This window comes from Scomber japonicus, chromosome 24, assembly GCF_027409825.1.
Source record: "Scomber japonicus isolate fScoJap1 chromosome 24, fScoJap1.pri, whole genome shotgun sequence".
Classification (NCBI taxonomy): Eukaryota; Metazoa; Chordata; class Actinopteri; order Scombriformes; family Scombridae; genus Scomber; species Scomber japonicus.
Genome location: NC_070601.1, coordinates 13,142,277 through 13,161,643, shown reverse-complemented (window position 1 = coordinate 13,161,643; position 19,367 = coordinate 13,142,277). Strand labels below are relative to the sequence as shown.

Genomic DNA, 19,367 nt, shown 5'->3' with positions numbered 1-19,367 from the left:
CTGTGCTGCTGCTATAAACATTTCAATGGTTTTATCGCAGAGAACAAAAGAAGTAAACACTCTCATACACCTCGTAAGGTTGGTGAGTATGCCAGCATATGAGAATTGTTGCCTTTTTACATATCCAGCAGGCACTGACTCACATTAGCATTCATATAGAGTCTTGTCTCTGTGCATCTGATTAATCTAAGTCCAATAATCAACCCTCCTTTTAGCTCTTTTTTGCCCTCCACCAACTCCTGAGGCAAATATCTGTCTCTTTAGCAGCTAAACAGTACACTGTGTTCACCAGCTTCCTCACTGTTTTTGTCTATCTGCCATTTGGTGTTGAGCAGGAAATGTTTATCTAAGTTTATCTTAAGCTGTTTTTACAGAACACAGCCTTCTGCTGCAGGAAAGGGTTTATTAGAGTTCAGTTTGGGATCCAGAAAATAATGAGCTAAAAGAAGTAAAAATGTTCTGTTAAGCTGAGGGAAACTGCAGAGTTGGGTAATAATTCTCTGTGGGTTTGTCTCTACTTGTGACCCCAGTTATTTTACCAATTGTTAATATAAAAAATATTGACTAGTGCAGCTATAATACAACTGACTCAATAAAATCTTGGGAAATTAAGGTAAATCTGTATAATCCTGTAAACAAAAGTTACATAATCCAGCATTTCATTAAAAGATTGCTGTCCACAGTTGTTTCATCAGCTGTTTCAATATGATGGTAAATATCTCACCTCTGTTCACACAGGCTGGTTATATCCGTATAGATGGCAGTGTCCCGTCCTCAGAGAGAATGCAGTTAGTCCACAAGTTCCAGAGCGACCCGGAAACCCGAGTGGCCGTCCTGAGCATCCAGGCAGCCGGTCAGGTACAAGCACACATGTACTATAAAGTCAAGCTAGTTGTTGCATTTCAAATTAAGAGGATAATAAATACAAACTAATACATTTTTCTAACTGTTAACACTGAAAATCTGCTGTACTAATATAATGCAACAAAGAGTCAGTGGCTGCTTATTAGTAATAATGACTGTTGTTGCTTGTAGTGAACCATAATCAAGGTTTGTGTGAGTAGAAATAAAGGTTGAAACTCTTTAGTGATTGACCCTAATCAACTCTTTGACATCAATTATTCTGAGTGACCGAATATATTCAGGTGTGTAATGTATTCTAATCAAAGGAAGTAGGTGCTTGAAGTACTTACATGGCAATTAACGGCTCATATTCTGATATTAAAAAGGATTTCACTAAATTAAATTTCATTGGGAATGGACTGGTGTTCAATTTAAGGTGGTTGAATTAGGGTTTTTTTTTAGTTGATTGTTACTCTGTGTGTGTGTGTGTGTGTGTGTGTGTGTGTGTGTGTGTGTCCTCCACAGGGTTTGACCTTCACCGCCGCCACCCACGTGGTGTTCGCCGAGCTCTACTGGAACCCCGGCCACGTCAAGCAGGCGGAGGATCGCGCCCACCGCATCGGGCAGACGTCCTCGGTCAACGTGCACTACCTCATCGCCAAGGGCACCTTTGACACCGTCATGTGGTCCATGCTCAACAGGAAGGTGCTGCGTGCGTCTGCTTAATTGAGTGCGATGTCGCTTATGTGGCCCTCGTATTGATTGGTTGCAGTCATGTTGCAGTATTTATCTGGCAACAAATCTTTAGCTTTTATATTCTGCGTGTATGCAAATAAACTCAGAAGCGCCTCAGTGACACTGATTTGCATGTGAGAATAGGCTCTGGGGATTTACATTAATAATAATAGCTGTCAAGATTTGTAATTAAAACTGAATAATTCCATCTTCCAAGTATGATAGTGCTCATTTCAGAGCAGAAATAATTTTTACCATACTGTCATGAAGTGTGAAGGCGGCAAATCAAATGAATAAAATATCTTCACCTGACTGAACTCCCCTGATGTCTTGCTCTAGGAGAAGGTGACTGGTAGCACTCTGAATGGGAGGAAGGAATACCTGAAGGCTGAAGAGGGTGATAAGGACAGGTGGGACTTCCTCAACTTTGCCAACGCGTGGACCCCGAGCGAGATGGTGCTGCCGCTGGAGAAGAACTCAGGGAGCGGGAAAGACGACTTGTTCTTTACTCATGTGAGTCACCTGGAAGAGTTCAGAAGAAACACACTTTTTTTTAATTTGACCTTTTTTCAGTTTAGTTTTTGACACAAGGGTAGGAAGTTCATGTTTTTAGTCGCCTTTATAGACCTTGGGAAAAGAATTATCTTTTATAAAGTGAGGGTGTCATCACTCTAGTGGGGCTGTCTGAGTGGAGCTTAATAAAAGGAGCGAGACCAAAACATACTTTAAAAGTAGTAGAGTGCACTCAGAGTGCATTTGAGTGCAGGTGTAGTCTCAGTTTTCTTAAAGATGCATAGAATAGTGTAATGTTATTGTAACCCAGCATCCTCCAGGGTTCACCTCACTTAATAAGGTAACAATAAACAGAGCAGTAAGTTCAAACTTTTCAATTTAAACATTATTATTCATTTAGAACATTTTGTTTTAACACGCCAACAGCTCCCTTACAGTTAATATGGCAGCAAATCTAACAAAAATGGGTATTTATTTACCTCATATCATGCCTAACTTAAGTGGATCATAACATATAAGGTATAGAATTAATCTGCACATGCTTCAGTTTAATATGAGCTCAAACTTTTTTATGGTTGTCAGTTTTGGAGCCACTACAAAAGGTCATAATGTGGCCTGTGACAGACTTGTTTTTTAGTTTAGCTAATTACAGAAAATGCCTTTTGCTGTAGTTGTTGGTTACCGGCTAATTAAGAGGAGTCATTGCAACCAGACCTGAGCATACTGTTGTAAATGTTCTTAAAAAAAATATTAGGCTGACGGGTGCAGTATTATGCAATATTAGCCGAGAGGACACAAATACACACGCAAACCACCAAACTAAAAGTAATTAAATGTTCAAAACTAAGATCATATTTGAAGTGGAACAGTAATTGTAGTAATGATTCTTATGATTTAACATCCAAACATTTCACTTTTATCTTTTTAGTAGATAGAGTAAAATATATTAAATCACCAAAGAACAATAAGTAGTAAGAGCTACATCTTAATTAATATAATAATGTAATAACAATAATATCTGAGAGTTCTGACACACGCTGAAATTGATGCATACAATCATCACATCAATTTATAATGTGAAGCAGAACACTTGTCACCCCTCTCAAAACATTTAGCTCATGCAACCAAGTCATGTGTCCCTCTACAGCTGACTGAATAAACTCAAGTGTCTCAGTCAGCGTTCACCTGTCTAATACAGTATGTCTCCTATTCACGGTAATATTCAATTTAAACTACACAATGAGTAGTAGAATAAACACTAACATCTGTAGTGTATTAGAGATTCTGTAGAGAATACACTCACATTTTGCCTCATAGTACACAACACACCACTTTGTATTCAGTCTGTCGTATCTCTCTGACTGTCTGCTTCATATTCAGCATCAGTGACACCAAAGCAAACCACAGTTTTGCCCTCTGTGGTGTAAACATGTTCAAGAAATGACAGAACACGAGTCAACCATGTGATAAGTATGTGATAAGTCACACTAAACACTGAGAATGAAAATGCTGAAAAATACAATACTTTGCTGGTGAGGATTTACACAATGAGCATTTCAATACACAAGATGCAAGCTGGTTGTAAAGCAGCATACTCCAGTTTTCATGTCGGCAAAATAAATATATGTTTTCTGAATTGCATATTTCACTGTTTTGACAATAAATGTTATTGATAGTGCCAAAAAATTATAATATATATTTTTCTCATTAGATATTTTAATGGTAGTTTGACCAGTTTTTGCTGAATTTGGTGGCTGAGAGATAAAGTTAGTCATCGGAAGTTTGAAATAAACAGTTTACAGGTTACATCATGGCTCATGATAGCATCAATCTGGCCCACTGTGCTAAATGTATCATCCATATTGGACAACAGGTTGTATTTGGAGCAAGTATTTTTGGGGAAAAGATGTTATTATCACATGTTTTGAAGAAGTGAACAGCTGTATTTGTGCCTCACACTGCTCTAACCACTCATTATTTGTCATCATGGAGTTTTTATTATTCTTTTGTGTGGTGCCGGGGTGCAACATTGCATCAGAAAATGGGGCTTTTGTTTGTCACTGATGCTGCTTTACAGGTGGATTGAATCCTATCATAAATGTAATAAATCTGAATCTTTGCTTAGTTCGAGAAGGAGAAGCAGCACGACATCCGTTCCTTCTTCTCCCCGGGCGCCAGCCAGGAGGAGAAGAAGAAGAGGAAGCGGATGGAAGATGAAGAAACGTCTCCCTCCTTCTCCTTGGAGACGAGTGCCGCCTCGGTTGGCAGAGGAGCAAACTCTGAGAAGAGAGAGGAGAAGAAAGACAAGTCCTCAACGCCAGACCAAGACTTCTCCCCGCAGATGAAGAAGCTGCGGACGCCACAGGCCAGCCCGAGCCCCGGCCCGAGCCCTAGGTCTCGAATCGGGGGGAAGCGGAGGTCGACAGCGAGGAAGAGCGCCCTTCTCTCCTCTATGGCACCATGGAAGCTATCGGAGCCCAAAAACCCTCCTGCTGAGATGTGGAGCTGCGGGGCCTGCACCTACTCTAACAGCAGCCTGTTGCCTTACTGTGAGGTGTGTGAGTTCCCACGCTCCTCCTCTGGTATCACATCAGGTAAGATTGACACTCTCGAATTGAAACATGATAACACTTCATCAGATTTTCCCTTCACCTGCTACTTATGTGTGTTCCTCTATTTTTTTTTTTATTCACAAACTTCATTTTACTGATTGCAAAACAAACTGGATTCCATTAAGGAAAAGATAATATTCCATCAGCTCGGGCTCGAAATGAAGCACCTGAAGCTGAAATCCATTCACTGCTTCTTCTTTTTTTTTTTTCCTCTTTTCCTCTTCCCGTCAATATCAATCGTGGCAGTCTGTTGACATAATACTTTTGAACAGCATTACCGATTTCACCAGATGGAGATACGTGATAGCGAAAGATGGAGGCAGGCTTGCCAGAGTCTGAAATAGCTCTGCTCAGAGAATATTGTCTATCTCTCTCTTTCCCCTGTCTCTCTCTCTCTCTCCCTCTCTCTCTGCAGATGACAAGGACACAGTATAATTCTCACCTGTCAAGCTGAGAGAGAAAAAGAGAGAGAGAGATGGAGAGAGAACAGGCGCCTAGTATTGCTGCAAACGTCTCGCACAAAGTTGGGAAAAAGTTGAGCCCGGGCTCTGGCTGATATCTCTGACAGCCTATGATTTTATCTCGCTAAAGAGGGGGGAGGGGAAGTCGTTATGACCTGGCAGGCTGCAGGTCCGTGCTCTTTAAATGTCTGAGATGCATCAGAATGGCAAGGGGAAAATATCCCACTATTCTGCGGCTGTAACATTTGAGCGACGGAGTTTTAGTGCTACTTTTACTGCCGCACGTTCTACACACTTTTTATGAGTGTATTGATATTAGAGTCCTTGAAATTTAAAGTCAGACAAACACATATCTGCACACTTGCATGAAAACTTTACTCCTGGAAAAAACTGCTTCACCAAAAGGTGGCAAGGATGATTCATTAATGAAGAACACATGGCATGGCTGAGGCTGCTTGTTTGCTTCATACATACTAATATCACAGATTTCTATCCTTTATGAAATCACTAGTTCTTAAAAATTGAAGAGATATTATAAAGAACATATAGGAACATACTCAGTAATTAACAGTTACATTTTAAATGGAATCAATGTGTCAAAAATTCCAAATTATCAAGACCTTTTCATAATTAAATCAAAAATGACATGTGAAGGAAGAAACATGATTAGAACAAAGAACTGGTTTTGTTTGTTATGCGTCACACTAAAATATTGTCGCAAAAGTTGATTAATTGATGAATTGATTGAGTCTGATTCCCCTAGGCCCTAATGTGAACTACACTTCCCATCTGAGGGGTGTAAATGGCACACAGCCACAATATTGTGGTTATTTTTCATGAAAAGGAAGGTTACATACCTGAGGCTGGATAGATAGATCGACTGACTAACCATATTTTTACAGCTATGTTGACAGGCGGTGTGTTTAGAAATGCAATTAGATATTCATTGCCGCTGTTGCACAGCACCTGAGGACATTTTACCAATTGAAGACCTTCTATATTGAAATCTTTTATTTTACTAGCAACCCTGTCTGCGGTGGAAAGCAGTCAAGGAGTTAATATAAGATGCGAAAAGTCGTTTTAGACGACAATCATGACATATTGCAAACTTTTCACATTAGTGTTTTGGTAATTTTTCACCTGTCAGTTTAAAAAAAAAAAAGTTGACGCTGCATTAATGACTCTCAGGTTTCTGTGTGTTAATATGAGATCTATATTTAGTACAAGTATAAACATTGGCAGTGCTGAAGGTGTGTTGGCAGCTCAGTCCATTGGAATTGAGGATGGTGCACTTACACAAGGTTCAAACAACCAGTGCTTCATCCTCTGAGCAGCACAAAAACACACACCTACACTCCCGCCCACACACATACATGGTTTTTTTTTAAACAAAATTCACCCCCCATTTCATGCTCAGCTGCAGCAGATGCTTGATAACTATTCAGCAATCACACTCTCTTCTTTGTCACAAGCGGCACTCTGCATTCACAGCAGCGGGCTGTGTCAACTCGCTAGACAGGGAATTTAACAACCTGCTAAATTTGTAAATGACAGACTGTGCTGAAAAATAACAACTGTATTTATGGAGATATCGCTCAACTTGGCAACATGCAATTCTCAGTGTGTGGAGATGTAAGAAAATAATCAGGTCAGAGACTATAGTGTGACATGAGAAATGCTGTTCCTTCAAGAACGACGATTTCTCAAAATGACTATAAAAGGGAAAAAGATGACACTGTGTCACAAGTTGTGTCACTGGTACCAAGAAGTGTTGCAGAGAATTGCAGAATACTAACACATGATGCAGAAGTAGTATTGTAAGCATTTGGCTCAGTGGATCTGATCAGCATGGCAGAAATACAGCAAGACAGCAGCTGTAGAGGGAGAATGGGATATTGGTCTGTTGTACTACGCATTTGTACCAGAATGAAATGTACCAGAGTGTAACAGGATGAGATGCATGAAATGAGAAGGAGAAAAAAGATTTCTATGATTCAAAGGGAAAGTATTAAAGCTTTATGTGAGGGAGTAAAATGGCAGGTTAAAGTGGTCTATTGACCCTTCTTTAAAGTCCTGTTCCCTTAGCTACAGCTGCTACGTCTGTCAAGCTTTTCACTTTAGCACGGCACATATAATTCATAATAACAGTGGCACATTAAGCACTGAAAACTCTGAAACAACTGTTGCTAGCATGTATTATAAGCTCCAGCTAGCCAGCTAACATTAGCTGATGAACACAAACTCTGAGCCCTTAGCTACAGCTGCTATATCTGTCAAGCTTTTTATTTCTAGCACTGCTCATATGCAGTTTATAATGATAGCATTTGCATATATATCACTCAAAAATTCATAAAGTATTAAAGTAATTAATTTTTTAAACAATGAGTCTAAAATATCACACAAGCAGCACACCTAAATCAATTTTGGTGGCTGAAGCAACAACTGACGCTAGCAGCTCTTATAAGCTAAAGCTAGCAAGCTATTGTTAGCTAATGGAAATTAACTGCAAGTTGTTTGAAGCTTTTGTCTCTAGCCAGCTTTAAAATGTTTCAGCTGACCTGTTTTAAAGTGAGAACCCTGTTTTACAAGCTAAATGTGATATTGTACAGATAAACCGCAAATTTGGTGCCTAAAACTTCTGCTTAAAGTATTTTACTATAGAATCATTATTAAAACAGTCTCTACTCTAGGTGAGAAAAATCTCCACTTCACAGAGATTATGCCACAAAGAACAGTTCTCTAAACTTCATCAAACATCATATTTTGCTATAGATTAACTATCCAACAGCTGTAACATTCTGTCAATTTCTTCCTCTGGAATCTATTCTGATGCAGCGGGAAGAAGAAGCTCAACAGATTCCAGATGTTCAACAACAGCAGCTTTCATTAACCGGATACAAATCGAATCACAGTTGTGCCGTACAGTCAGTCATGGAGAATTGTTTTTAATTAAACTGTCATGGATTATTACTTCTTTTATATGACAGGGTTTGGCGTCTCAGGTGTCTGAACCCTTTTCCTGTAGTTGATTTAGCAGCAGCGAGCAACCAGATAGTTTTTTGTGTTCAACCATTTTTTCGGATGGAATCAGCAGTGTTGAGTTCTTGCATTTGCAGCTTTTTTCAGGCTGGGCGCGTGGGCACGCTTCAGTCCTCCTGCTCTTTCACCAGGAGACCTGTAATTTGTCTCTCAGCACATATTGCGAGAGATTTATACAGGAAGACAGCAATTTGGTTATCTCCTGGCTCTCTAGACCTCTCCGCTAGAGCTCTATCCTTGTTCTGGGGGGTTTTTTTCGGACTTTTAGCATTTAACAGCACTGTCCGGTTGAATCTTTAAACGTTTGATCCTCGTCTTTGATACTTCCCTCTGTCACGCTCTGCAGCTGTTTCACTCCCTGCTGACTTCAATAAAAGCTTTTCCTGTTTTATTCAACCACTCAAGTGTGTTATATTCTTTTTATATGAATCCTCACAAGCTTATGCCGTCGGCTCACGCGTAGGATCACATGCTTTTTGAATGTGTCTATGTGTAGAAGTGTGTTCGCGTGTCTGGAATTCGAGAAGCAATTTCGGAGCCTTATCAAGCCACTACAGACATAATGGGGTCCTGATTGGGAGGGGAAACAAGGGGGTTGACTGGTAAAGTCGAGGCACGGCCCTGTAGGATTTCCCCCGTTAACATCTTCCTCGGTGGGGACAGCTTAACACAAATTGAGCCGTCTCTCTGCGGTCTCACTCGGCTTGTTAGTGAAGGGGGGGGGGGCAGCGGCGGGGCCAGGAGCCCGGAGACTCAGATGACATTTGTGGAAGCCGGCTAGAGGCTGGCCTTTTGAAGAAACAAGCCACAGAGAGGCAGGATCACTAATTAGCCCTCTGCGTCCTCCAGTCTCACAAGTTACTGTCTTATTAGATTTCACAACTCAAGTTCAACAAATAATGTGAGAGGATGTGATTTAAATTTAAGTGAGAAAGTAGGAAGAGGAAAGTATAGTTTCTCTTGGAGAAGTTCTGAACGACTGAAAGTGACATTTAGTTATAAATAGGTGTTCTTTTCTTTCTCTAGCAGCTAATCTGTCAACTTTACCTTTTATAATAAACATCTGTACTTCCAAATGCTCAGTTCATGAGTGGCACTGCCTCAGAGCACAAAGTCACAATTTTAAATAACGTTAAGTCTACGAATGGCAATAGCATAATCCTTGCATCCATTAACATTTCTGCGGCTTAGATTTGTGCCTGACCTTTTTTTTTTACAGCATAAAATTACAACACTCTGCATGAATGAAAATCACAGGAAATGGTGAAGAGTGGGTCTGCAGTTTGATCACCGGTCTACGAGGTGTTGACTCTATTTAAGGTTTAAAGCGAGAGCTGTTTTTGAATAGCGTTCAACCCCGCGCAGGCGTGCGGCGCCGTGCAGATGCAGCAATCGCGGGCAATTATTTTGTTTAGGTTTGATTGCACATAATGCCGGCGACTAATTGACAAAACAATGTGACGCCGAGATAATTCATTCTCCCTGCAAATTATATTGGCTGTTTGATCTGAGAGCTGGTGAAAGGAGGAGGAATGGCAGGTGCTCCATCTGCAGCTCTCTGCATCACTGTTGACGTGCTGCTGAGCAAAGATCTAAGTCTAAAATATCTCCAGCAGTGTAGTCTTGTAGTTCGAGGTCGGTACGTAACAATCAGCCAACTCTTGAAAATCAATCTTCTTCGAGAAGATAATAATTATGAAAAACGTTTTTTGTGTGTGCACTGTAATTGTTTCCCTGTATAAATTTACACCATCTTAAAATGAGTGAGGTGTGTTTATATGTTCTGCCACATCCCTGTTTATGCCAATCTATTCAACACAATCACATCCTTTAAAATTGCCAGTAAAGGACTTATGATAGCTAATAACATCACTAATGAGCCATATATTTTGTTTTACTTCCATGTCAGCAGTCATTTTGTCACACTTTCACACTCTTCAGATGATGGATATCTCACTGGGGAATGAAACTCTTCAAAGTCTGATTACACTGTGCAACTCGGCCAATAAAGTAATCTTCATCTTTCTCTCCCTCCCCTCTCCCCCTCTCTCTCTTTCTGCTGGCTCAGAGCCTCTCAGGCCTCAGCAACCCCTCTCAACCGAGAGGGACCAAGCATGCATCGTCCTCTCTGACTCAGACAGCGAGCCAGGGATCAGCTGGGGAAGAGCCCAGCCTCCGAAATCGAGCAAAGACAAACAGAGCGAAGAGGAGGAGGAGAGGGAGGAGGAGGAGGATGAGCCTCCGAAAGACAAACAGAAATTAGAAGAAGCAGAGGACGAGGACAAGCGGCGGCTCAAAGGCAAACAATCAGCGGGAGAGCAAGGCGACGTTGTCGCTGGCAGTGGCGGCTGCCTCCTCCCTGACCACACACAGGGTAATCCCACCTGCAATCTTCTCTTTTTCATATCTAGGGAAATTGGCTGGTGCCGCATTGTCACCTGCCCATATAATGCTGTTTAATATCATCACTTCAAACCAATAAGGGACTATATCTCATTCCATATGGGGCTGAGCGTTATTATTCTGACTATTATTAGCATCTAGTTGGGGATATTGCCTATTTCTGCACACATGAAGCTACAGCGGCTAATCTCCAGAGTGCAGCGTGTACAAAAATGTGACCTGCTTGAAGCACCGAAATAGACACATTGCTTTCAGGTTCAATCACTGTCCAGCAGGCAAATAGTGAGTCTCTGATTGGCTGGTTTTTTTTTTTAATAAAGTGGATTGAGGTCTAATTACATCAAAAATACAAGCCCCCTCCTCTTACCAACTGATGCCTGAAACACTACCTGCTTTCCCTGATGCAGCCCGTCCACTCTGGTTATATGTGTACATGTCTGCGGGTCTCCCAGGGATGTGAAGAAACAAATTCCCAATTACGCACTGTGTAATATTGCAAATTAAGACCTCTGTGTTCAAGTACTTATGTCTCGAAGGGATACGCAAAGCAATAAATTGCGCTAATTACAAAGAACTAATTACACCGTGTGCAATATGAAGAGCTCTGGAAAAAAAAATGCAAGTCTGGCAGGGTCTAAGAAAAGCTTGTGACCTGAGTGTTGCCACTGAAAGTGCGCAGACATTTTGGGTCAGTTATTGATGGGTGTAAGGGAGCTGGTAGCAGTACTGGGCTGCTGCCTGTCGAATACATAACATAGGGAGGAAAACCGCACATGCTTGAGCCATTTAGGTTTTAACAGGCAAGCTATCAACCCCTATTACCCTTTAACACCCCAAGATCAGTGTGTAACAACTTGACTGATTCCTTTCAGAGCCACACAGACACACACACACACACACTTTGACATCTATTAGTGCTCAGAGATTGTCGAGTGGTTAATTTCCCATCTCTGTAGCTACCTATGCCCCCCAACGGTGTAGGATTGGATCCCACTACAGCTTCCCCTGCAGTGCCTTCTGCACTCTGTGGCCCCCCTGCCTTCTCACTCGGGCGGGGGAAAAAAAAAAACAATAAAAGGTGAGCGCTTTCTTTTTTTAAAAACACGTCTATTTAGGACCTACTCTAGGGGAAAGATAAAAGCCTCACTGTCGATCAGAAATGGCAGCATTGAAGAGACACAGTTGGATGCCAACTTGGCCCCCCACCTCCTCCTTTGGACATGTCCTACTCCTTGGATACAGCTAATATTCATCCATCTAGCCATCTTTATCCATCTATGTATCCCATTGGTGGTTAGTTAGTGTGTTAGTTACATGCCACTGCTAGTCTGTCTCTGCCAGCGTGGGATTAATGCCAAACACAGCAGTTGTCCAATAAAAGTGACCTATGGGGTCATGAGCGATGCCTAATGATTTACCTCTACCTGCCCGTGGTTTTAGAAGGCAAACTGCAGAGCTGTCGGGCCGCCCCCACCTCTTGATTGCTCTGAGATTACTTTCCTCACAGCGCAGACAGGCAATCATTCCTCCTCCACCTCTCTGTCTCTCTTTCCGCCGTCTGTCGCTCCGTCTATCTATCTGCATGATCCAAGCATTTAAACGCGGTTTCATGTTATCTGGATGTTAGTTGAAACGTTGCAGCGGCATTAGCTGCACCGAACGTCTTCACACTTGAAGTGCACCATTTAAATTTTTTTCTTTTTTTTTTTTTTTTTTTTAATATAATCTTTTGTTTCAATCCTGCAGAAGATGAGATGACTCAGTCCAATTAGGCGTTGTTTTCTTTCTCTTGCAGTAAAATAACAGATAAATCCCTTGGGGTGTTTTGAAGGCACTGTTCATACTGTGTAAGTGACAGTCTAATAAGACGGCTTTGTAAGATGAATTGCCCCCATCGTATAAATGGCCCACTTAATGCAGCTGGCGCGTTCCGCCACTGCAAACAGGGGTAAGGGGAAGCAAAAAAACTGCTTACAACAAATATATGGAGCACATTGCAGAGCTGCTAGGTTTCATTACAGATGTAGAAGGATAGATAGATGGGGTTTTGTGAAATGCTAGTGTCCTAAGAATGTTTCGGTGCCCCGTGTGAAGCGCCACACAATCCTTTTGTGTGATCGTCTTGGTATTCTTTCAGACACAAAGTGGTCCACTCCAGCCGAGGCCAGGGTGAGATCAGAACAGCATGTACCAAGACCCGGGAAAATTGCACCTATGAGAACGGCAAACATAAAAATGAAAGATATGGACAGTCTACAGAATAGGTCAAGGAGAAGAAATAACTCAAGATGATCTCATCTCAGAACAAAGACATTTTTTTTTACATGAGATTGCATCAGATACATGTATCTACCATACATTCAATATATAAAGAAAGGCCACGTCTCAAATGATAGCCATCTGTGCAGAAAGTAGCACATTCATTTGTCTGTAGCTTAACAGTGATTTAAAAAACCCAGCAAAGAAGAATTAATTGAAATTAATTAGTAAATGGAAACTCTGTTGTTATTACATAACTTCTATTGATGGAATCAGTGCTATTGAAATGTACTTTATGATTGAGTTAGAGAAATAGTAGGTAAAAATAAATGGTGATATAGGACTAAAAGCCCAGTAGGGACAGTACTATACTTGAACTTATATTTCTACTCAGCTGAGACAAATATTATACTTTTCCATGAATTACTGTACAAAGCCTATGATGATTATATAAAATATGATTTATATAGATTATGGACAGCATGAGCAACATCAAAAATGCTTCTTATACATTAATGCATCATCCAGTAATATGTGACCATACTATGCTGTCAATGAATTTGCCCACTAATAAGCACTAATTAGCACTAATAAGTACTAGTACAATTTGCTGCTTTACTCCTACTTTTATTAAACTTTGAATTCAGGACTTTTACTTGTAATAAGTAGTTTTACACTGTGTTTAAAAGGAAAACAACAACAACTTTATAGACAAGATTTACATAAGATTGATATTACTCTTATGTCTGTACGCTTAATACAAAGCTGGACAATGGAATATCGTGGTGTTAAGATTTTGAGCTCATTTGGTTTGACGGCTCACACATGTTGACAAAGCATGACTCCAGTATGTTCATCTGTCACTCAACCCTTGGCTATTCAATACAAGCACTGAGACTGTTCCATAACCACCTTAGACGTGGTGCGGGTACGTCGCAGCACTTGTTCAATGGAAACACTCTTGTCACAGACTTCAGCCTTTGTCAGTATTTTCCCCCATTAGCAAGCCAAATGGACACACGCACTCCTTCTCCAACACACACACACACACACACAAGGCAGACAACTGGCCACGCGAAGTGATTTAAGGCGAGTATTATCAGAGTGTTATAGGTCATTGTCTAAATGAAGCGTGGTCGAGCAGCGGCGGTCTCATTTCCCCGCCTGACCTTTTCTTGCTAGATGCTGGCAGGATGAGCGAGCTACATAGCTGACATTAATGACCTGCTCTCTCTCTCTTCTCTCTTTCTATGTTTCTCTCCCATCTGTGACTGTCATTTTATCACTCTCTCTCTCTGTCCCTAGCTGTTTCTTTTCCATCCTTTTGTTCAGCAGATTTGCGACTGAACTTGTGAGAAATAGATTGGAAGGTTTCTGTCAAAGAAATGGTCCGTCTGTGCGGCTGAGCAGTATTACACAACATTAAAGAACGGCTCGTTTTTGAGAGAGACATGTTTTTTTTTGCTTTTATGTCAAACGTGAGGTGTGAAGATTGATTTCAATCTCATGTACTGACTACCGAGCTGGAGTCAGGATGGGGTTAGCTATGCTTATTATAAAGACTGAAAACAGGAGGAAACAGCCATCCTGATTCTGTCCAAAAATGAAAAAGCATGCCTAACATAGAAGTACTGCGAGGATGGAGAAACAGTTCCTCATCGCAGCTCCAACACATGACTCATTGAAAAGTAGACAGTTTGACTTTTCTGTTCATGTGCAATTTAAACAGACAAGACAAACTAAACACCAGCATTTCAAAAAAACTGTGGCGACATATTCATTAATCACTAGCTTACATTATGGATACAACTTTGGTCAACTTTGACTCACAGATTTGTACTGTTTACCAATAGCAACGTGTCCTGACAGTGCCAACTTCTGTGAGAGCTAAAACATAGGAAGCTAACTGTGTAGCATGTTCCACTTGTGTTTAACCCCGCTCTATCTGAATCTAAACTGCTCTACAAAATAACAAAGGTTTGCATGAGAGTCCATGATACAGATATGACTTTGGACCATGTCTGTGACTGACCGGCATGTTAGCTAGCTAGCATGTTAGCAGTTAGTCTGCCAACTACAGTAGTTCTTTTAATTGTTTTACTGGCAGAATAATGTGTATATAACACATGTACATATAAAAAAGTATGTAAAGAGTATGCGTGGTTTAACTTTGTGCTGCCACTGGTTTCCCTCTGCTTTTAGTCTTTATGCTAAGCTAGGCTAACCCCGTCTTTACTCCAGGTCTGTACTGAATGTACAAGCTAACGTGTAACATTGAACTTTCTCGCTCTCAGAAACAAAGCACATCACTTTTAAGACGTTTAACTTTTCCTTTAACCAGTTTAAATGATATATTTATGATTCCATTCTCAGAAATGTAATCCAAGCTCCTAAAATATTTACTTTGCTAGATTTACATTTTAGCAAAGCCCATCTCTGTCTGATATGAGTCTGAAAAATTGAACCCAACATGTGTTGGACCAGTCGGCAAACTACTGTTTAGATTATGACTAGGATTTGCTGCCTCTGCCAATAGATGTTGCAGATGCAAAATGAAGCATGATTCTGCAAATGTTTGGCTCATTTTTTCACCTTAAATGTATTCAGGTATCAGGTTAGCGCCAGTGAGCCGCATGTGGTGTGACTGCCTTGTCAATTCCAATTTTGACTTACTGTTCCTATTCCTTTCTCATTGGTTTAGGGCTAAGCTAAGAATTTAAGATATTATTCATTGTACGCAGTTTTTGTCAACATTTTGGTCCGTGAAAGTACTAAAAAAAAATTATTTATTCAAAATAATCTGCCGTTGCTGCTTTTATACACATAAAACACAGGAAAAGTGTTTAGAGTGTTTAGAGTGTTTAGATCTCCACATGTAAGTTGGTTGTTAGATGAACTGATTATGGCACAAGAAGCACAATTGACTTTCATTCCTATTGATATGAAAATGTCAAAGATAATTACCAAGATGTTTTCATTTTAGATTCTATAATCAAGTGTTTGAAAGCAATAAGCACAAAGAGGTTTTTTTCAAGCATGTACTGTGTGTGCGTATACATTTGAATGATCTGCTACAAATGTCATATCTTCTTAATATTGTGCTCTGTATAATAAATCTCAAAAGCGGCTGGAGTTTAATGTCTCCACCAGTCATTGCATCACCAGAGGAGCAAACAGAGGTACCAATAAAGCTGCGAAAGCCAATAATGAGCCAATAATGTATACTCGGTGAGGTATTAGTCTGCCTCTTCTTCTCTCCCTGCAGACCGGAGAGCTGCGGTGTGTCTGTCTTCTGCTGCGGATGCTAATGACGATGATGAGGGCGATGATGGAGATGATGCCAGCACCGCCCATCCTGTGTACCCGGGCCTGCAGTTCTGCGCCAGCCAGTACACAGACCGAATATATCTTTTCTCTAAGGTACTGCAGACTGTGTGAGCATGTGCTTGTGCATATTGAATCATGCATGGACTCCGCTCATAAGGGGACCATAGATGTTTTTCTAATGATTTTTCCCCCCTCAAGGTTGTGAAAAGGTGGTACAGTCACAGGGAATGTTGTAATGCCTTTACTCACAAGTGTGTGGTTGGTTTATGTTAATTTTGTGTGCTATGGTTAAGAAATATAGCATAGTGGTTGCTTGGCGATTGACTTTCTGCATCACAGAAGTAAAAAAAAAAAGGCCATTTGAAGTTTGTGTTTCAGGTACAAATGGGTAAGTTAGTCTAAATTAGCACCATTAATTCTTTCCTTTTGTAAACCACATTCTTGTCTGTTGATACGAGCATTGAAAAATAAAATAGTATGTAGGCCTGTCCTCAGCACATAAAGGAAACAACTACACAATTTAATTTTTCAACACCTGAAATTACTACATAAGGATTTTTCTTTGCATTACAGAAAGCCATGCTCTGTAAAACAACTAAAATGTTTTAGGTTTTATACCAAGTGATATTCTTGATTGAAAAATGTGTCCATCTTGCATTCCTTAACCACTAAGTAGGGTCACAGTCAACAAATATGACCGCAAAGATTCACCACATTAAATTTAGTTTGAGTTGTGAACACTTTGTGCTCACAGAAATTTCCAACAACTGCAAATAATTTATCTTTTCTATTCAGAGAAAGCCGGACTCACTAATGTCATATTTATGCTTCTCTTGTCTCTTTAGTATAACGCATTGTACAAAGTAAATTTCAAGCAGTTTCTAACTTGTGCATTCATGGGGAGAAGTGAAAAGCCCAGCTTGTTCAGCTTCAACTGTCAAGAAAAAGGAGCTTTTTTACTGTCTATATGAAAGTGTCTGATGTAATAATTTTTATTTCACATCTCAAAGCAGGAAGAATAAGTAAAACCAAAAGGAAAGGTAGTTTTGATTGTTCCTGTGAACAAAACTTAATTAATTCTTCTTTTTTTTTTGTAAAAGGTAGACTCATTGAGATCACGATCACTCTATCTAGATAGAGCTGCAAACAACAATTCATGTATTAAAATAGGAGACGTGCGGTTCCTTCACACACTGTTAATTAGCAAACAGGACAGATGAGACAAAGTAGTTACAGACAACATTAGAAAAGTCAAAAGTTTAAGAATGAAACATTTCCTTTACTAATTGTAATTGAAAGGGCCGCAAATTATTCCGTTTACAAGCTGCGTGGCAACAGAAATCAGTTTTAATGAGCTCAGACTTGTGAAAACATGCAATGTGTCATTCATTCATTAAATTCCCAAGTTTTTTAACATTCATTATAAGTTTAGCACAATATTAAAAAAATACTTTCACTGAGTAACCTTGATGCTTGATAGAAACCATGATTCACTCCTGTCTATTACCAGACCAAAAAGAGCCTGTTTGAGTCATTTCTAATGTTTTTTTTTCCCTTTCCTCTGATTGATCGAGGCTGTGTGGTAAAAAGGGGAAAGAAAAGCCCTTCAAATCCATTCATATTCTTTGGTTCAATACAAATTAAAAGGTTTAGGAATTACCAAAGGATTACCAATACGATTTAACGTGGGTCCGCCCTTCTTCTAACCGCCTTTCAACTTCTACTCTTTCATCTACAATCCTCCTGTATTTATTAACACTCTGGGAGGCGGTTGTCTGGTTTTTAAAGGATTTTATTTAATATGTGTGGTTCAGAAATGTTATTCTTTTATTAATATGAATTTAAGACGTATGTAAAAGGGGTAGTCCTCCAATTTTATATCTCCAGATTAGTTTACTTGCCGTAGGTAGAAAACAGTTGTTTAAAGGGGACATATTAAGCACATTTCTTACTCAATATTTCTAAGCTGGGCTTTACTGAGATATGTTACCATGATTTACAGTTTAAAAACCTCCTTATTTAATTTATACTGGTCCTTTATGCAGCCCTTAGTTCAGCCTCGGTCTGAAACAGGCCGTTTTAGCTCCTGTCTCTTTAAGGCCCTGCTCCTGATTAGCTCACTCTGTTCTGATTGGTCAAATCTCTTAAGCACCTTGGTAGACTTCCGCCAGCTGTGCATTCAACGCCAACAAACCATAAAACAAACTATGTAGGATTTCTCTTTCAAAATATAAAACTTCTGAATTACAGCCGCACATGTTCAAGGCAAGGCAAGGCAGTTTTTTTATATAGCGCATTTCATACACAATGGCAATTCAATGTGCTTTACATAAAACAGAAAAACATGTAATTTGAGAAACTTAAAACATACAATTAACCCCCCACCCCACCCCCCATAATAAAAACAAAGTACAGAAAAATAGAAAGACATAAATAAAATGATTGCAGCATAAAATAATAAATTAGCTTTAAAATCATTAAAAGGACATAGAGTGCAAATGAAAGATTAAAATGTAAAGTGCTTTAAAAGAGCTCAATCGTAAGCACAGGAGAAGAGAAGTGTTTTTAACCTGGATTTAAAAATGTTCACTGTTGGGGCTGATTTCAGTTCTGTTGGTAGTTTGTTCCAGTTGTGTGCAGCATAACAGCTAAGAGCTGCTTCACCATGTTTAGTTTGAACTCTGGGCTCAACTATCTGACTATCAAGCTGAAATCCGATCCAAAATAGTACAGCATTTCTACATAGGTTGAACTTTAATCATACATAACATTGATATGAGACATCATAACCAAATATAAGCAACAGAAAGCCAGTGTTATCTTGGCTTGAGCACAAAGACTACTTTTTTAATCGAATGCCTGCATTAAAAACTGGATATGGTGAAATGCATGGTCATTTACCAAAAAAAAAAGTTGCATTGTGGGAAATGTAGGATCTAGCCTCCAAATGAATGGAAGTGCAGTACTAAATCACTGAACATCCTTTTAATATCACAGTTCTCTTTGTTCTTAACAGATCTTGCAATAACACAGTCAAATATATGGTTGCTAAGATAACTCCAAATATAAAATAATTGAACACATTGCTGCGTTGTGTATCATAGTGACGACTACACAACACCAAGGGAATAAGTGTTAGATCAGACATAAATCTGCAGATATCCTTTAAGTAGTA

The 19,367-nt window shown here is 39.8% G+C and overlaps 1 protein-coding gene across 2 annotated transcripts in view; it reads left to right on the top strand.

The window, feature by feature from the left end:
- zranb3 (zinc finger, RAN-binding domain containing 3) overlaps nucleotides 1-19,367 on the top strand; it is an 80,670-nt gene that overhangs the window by 32,434 nt on the left and 28,869 nt on the right. For both annotated transcript variants that reach the window (XM_053314464.1, XM_053314463.1), the window contains exons 9-14: nucleotides 739-858; nucleotides 1,369-1,548; nucleotides 1,918-2,091; nucleotides 4,217-4,685; nucleotides 10,272-10,577; nucleotides 16,131-16,285. In XM_053314464.1, coding sequence (XP_053170439.1) covers nucleotides 739-858; nucleotides 1,369-1,548; nucleotides 1,918-2,091; nucleotides 4,217-4,685; nucleotides 10,272-10,577; nucleotides 16,131-16,285 — 1,404 coding nt within the window. The remainder of the gene's footprint in view (nucleotides 1-738; nucleotides 859-1,368; nucleotides 1,549-1,917; nucleotides 2,092-4,216; nucleotides 4,686-10,271; nucleotides 10,578-16,130; nucleotides 16,286-19,367) is intronic.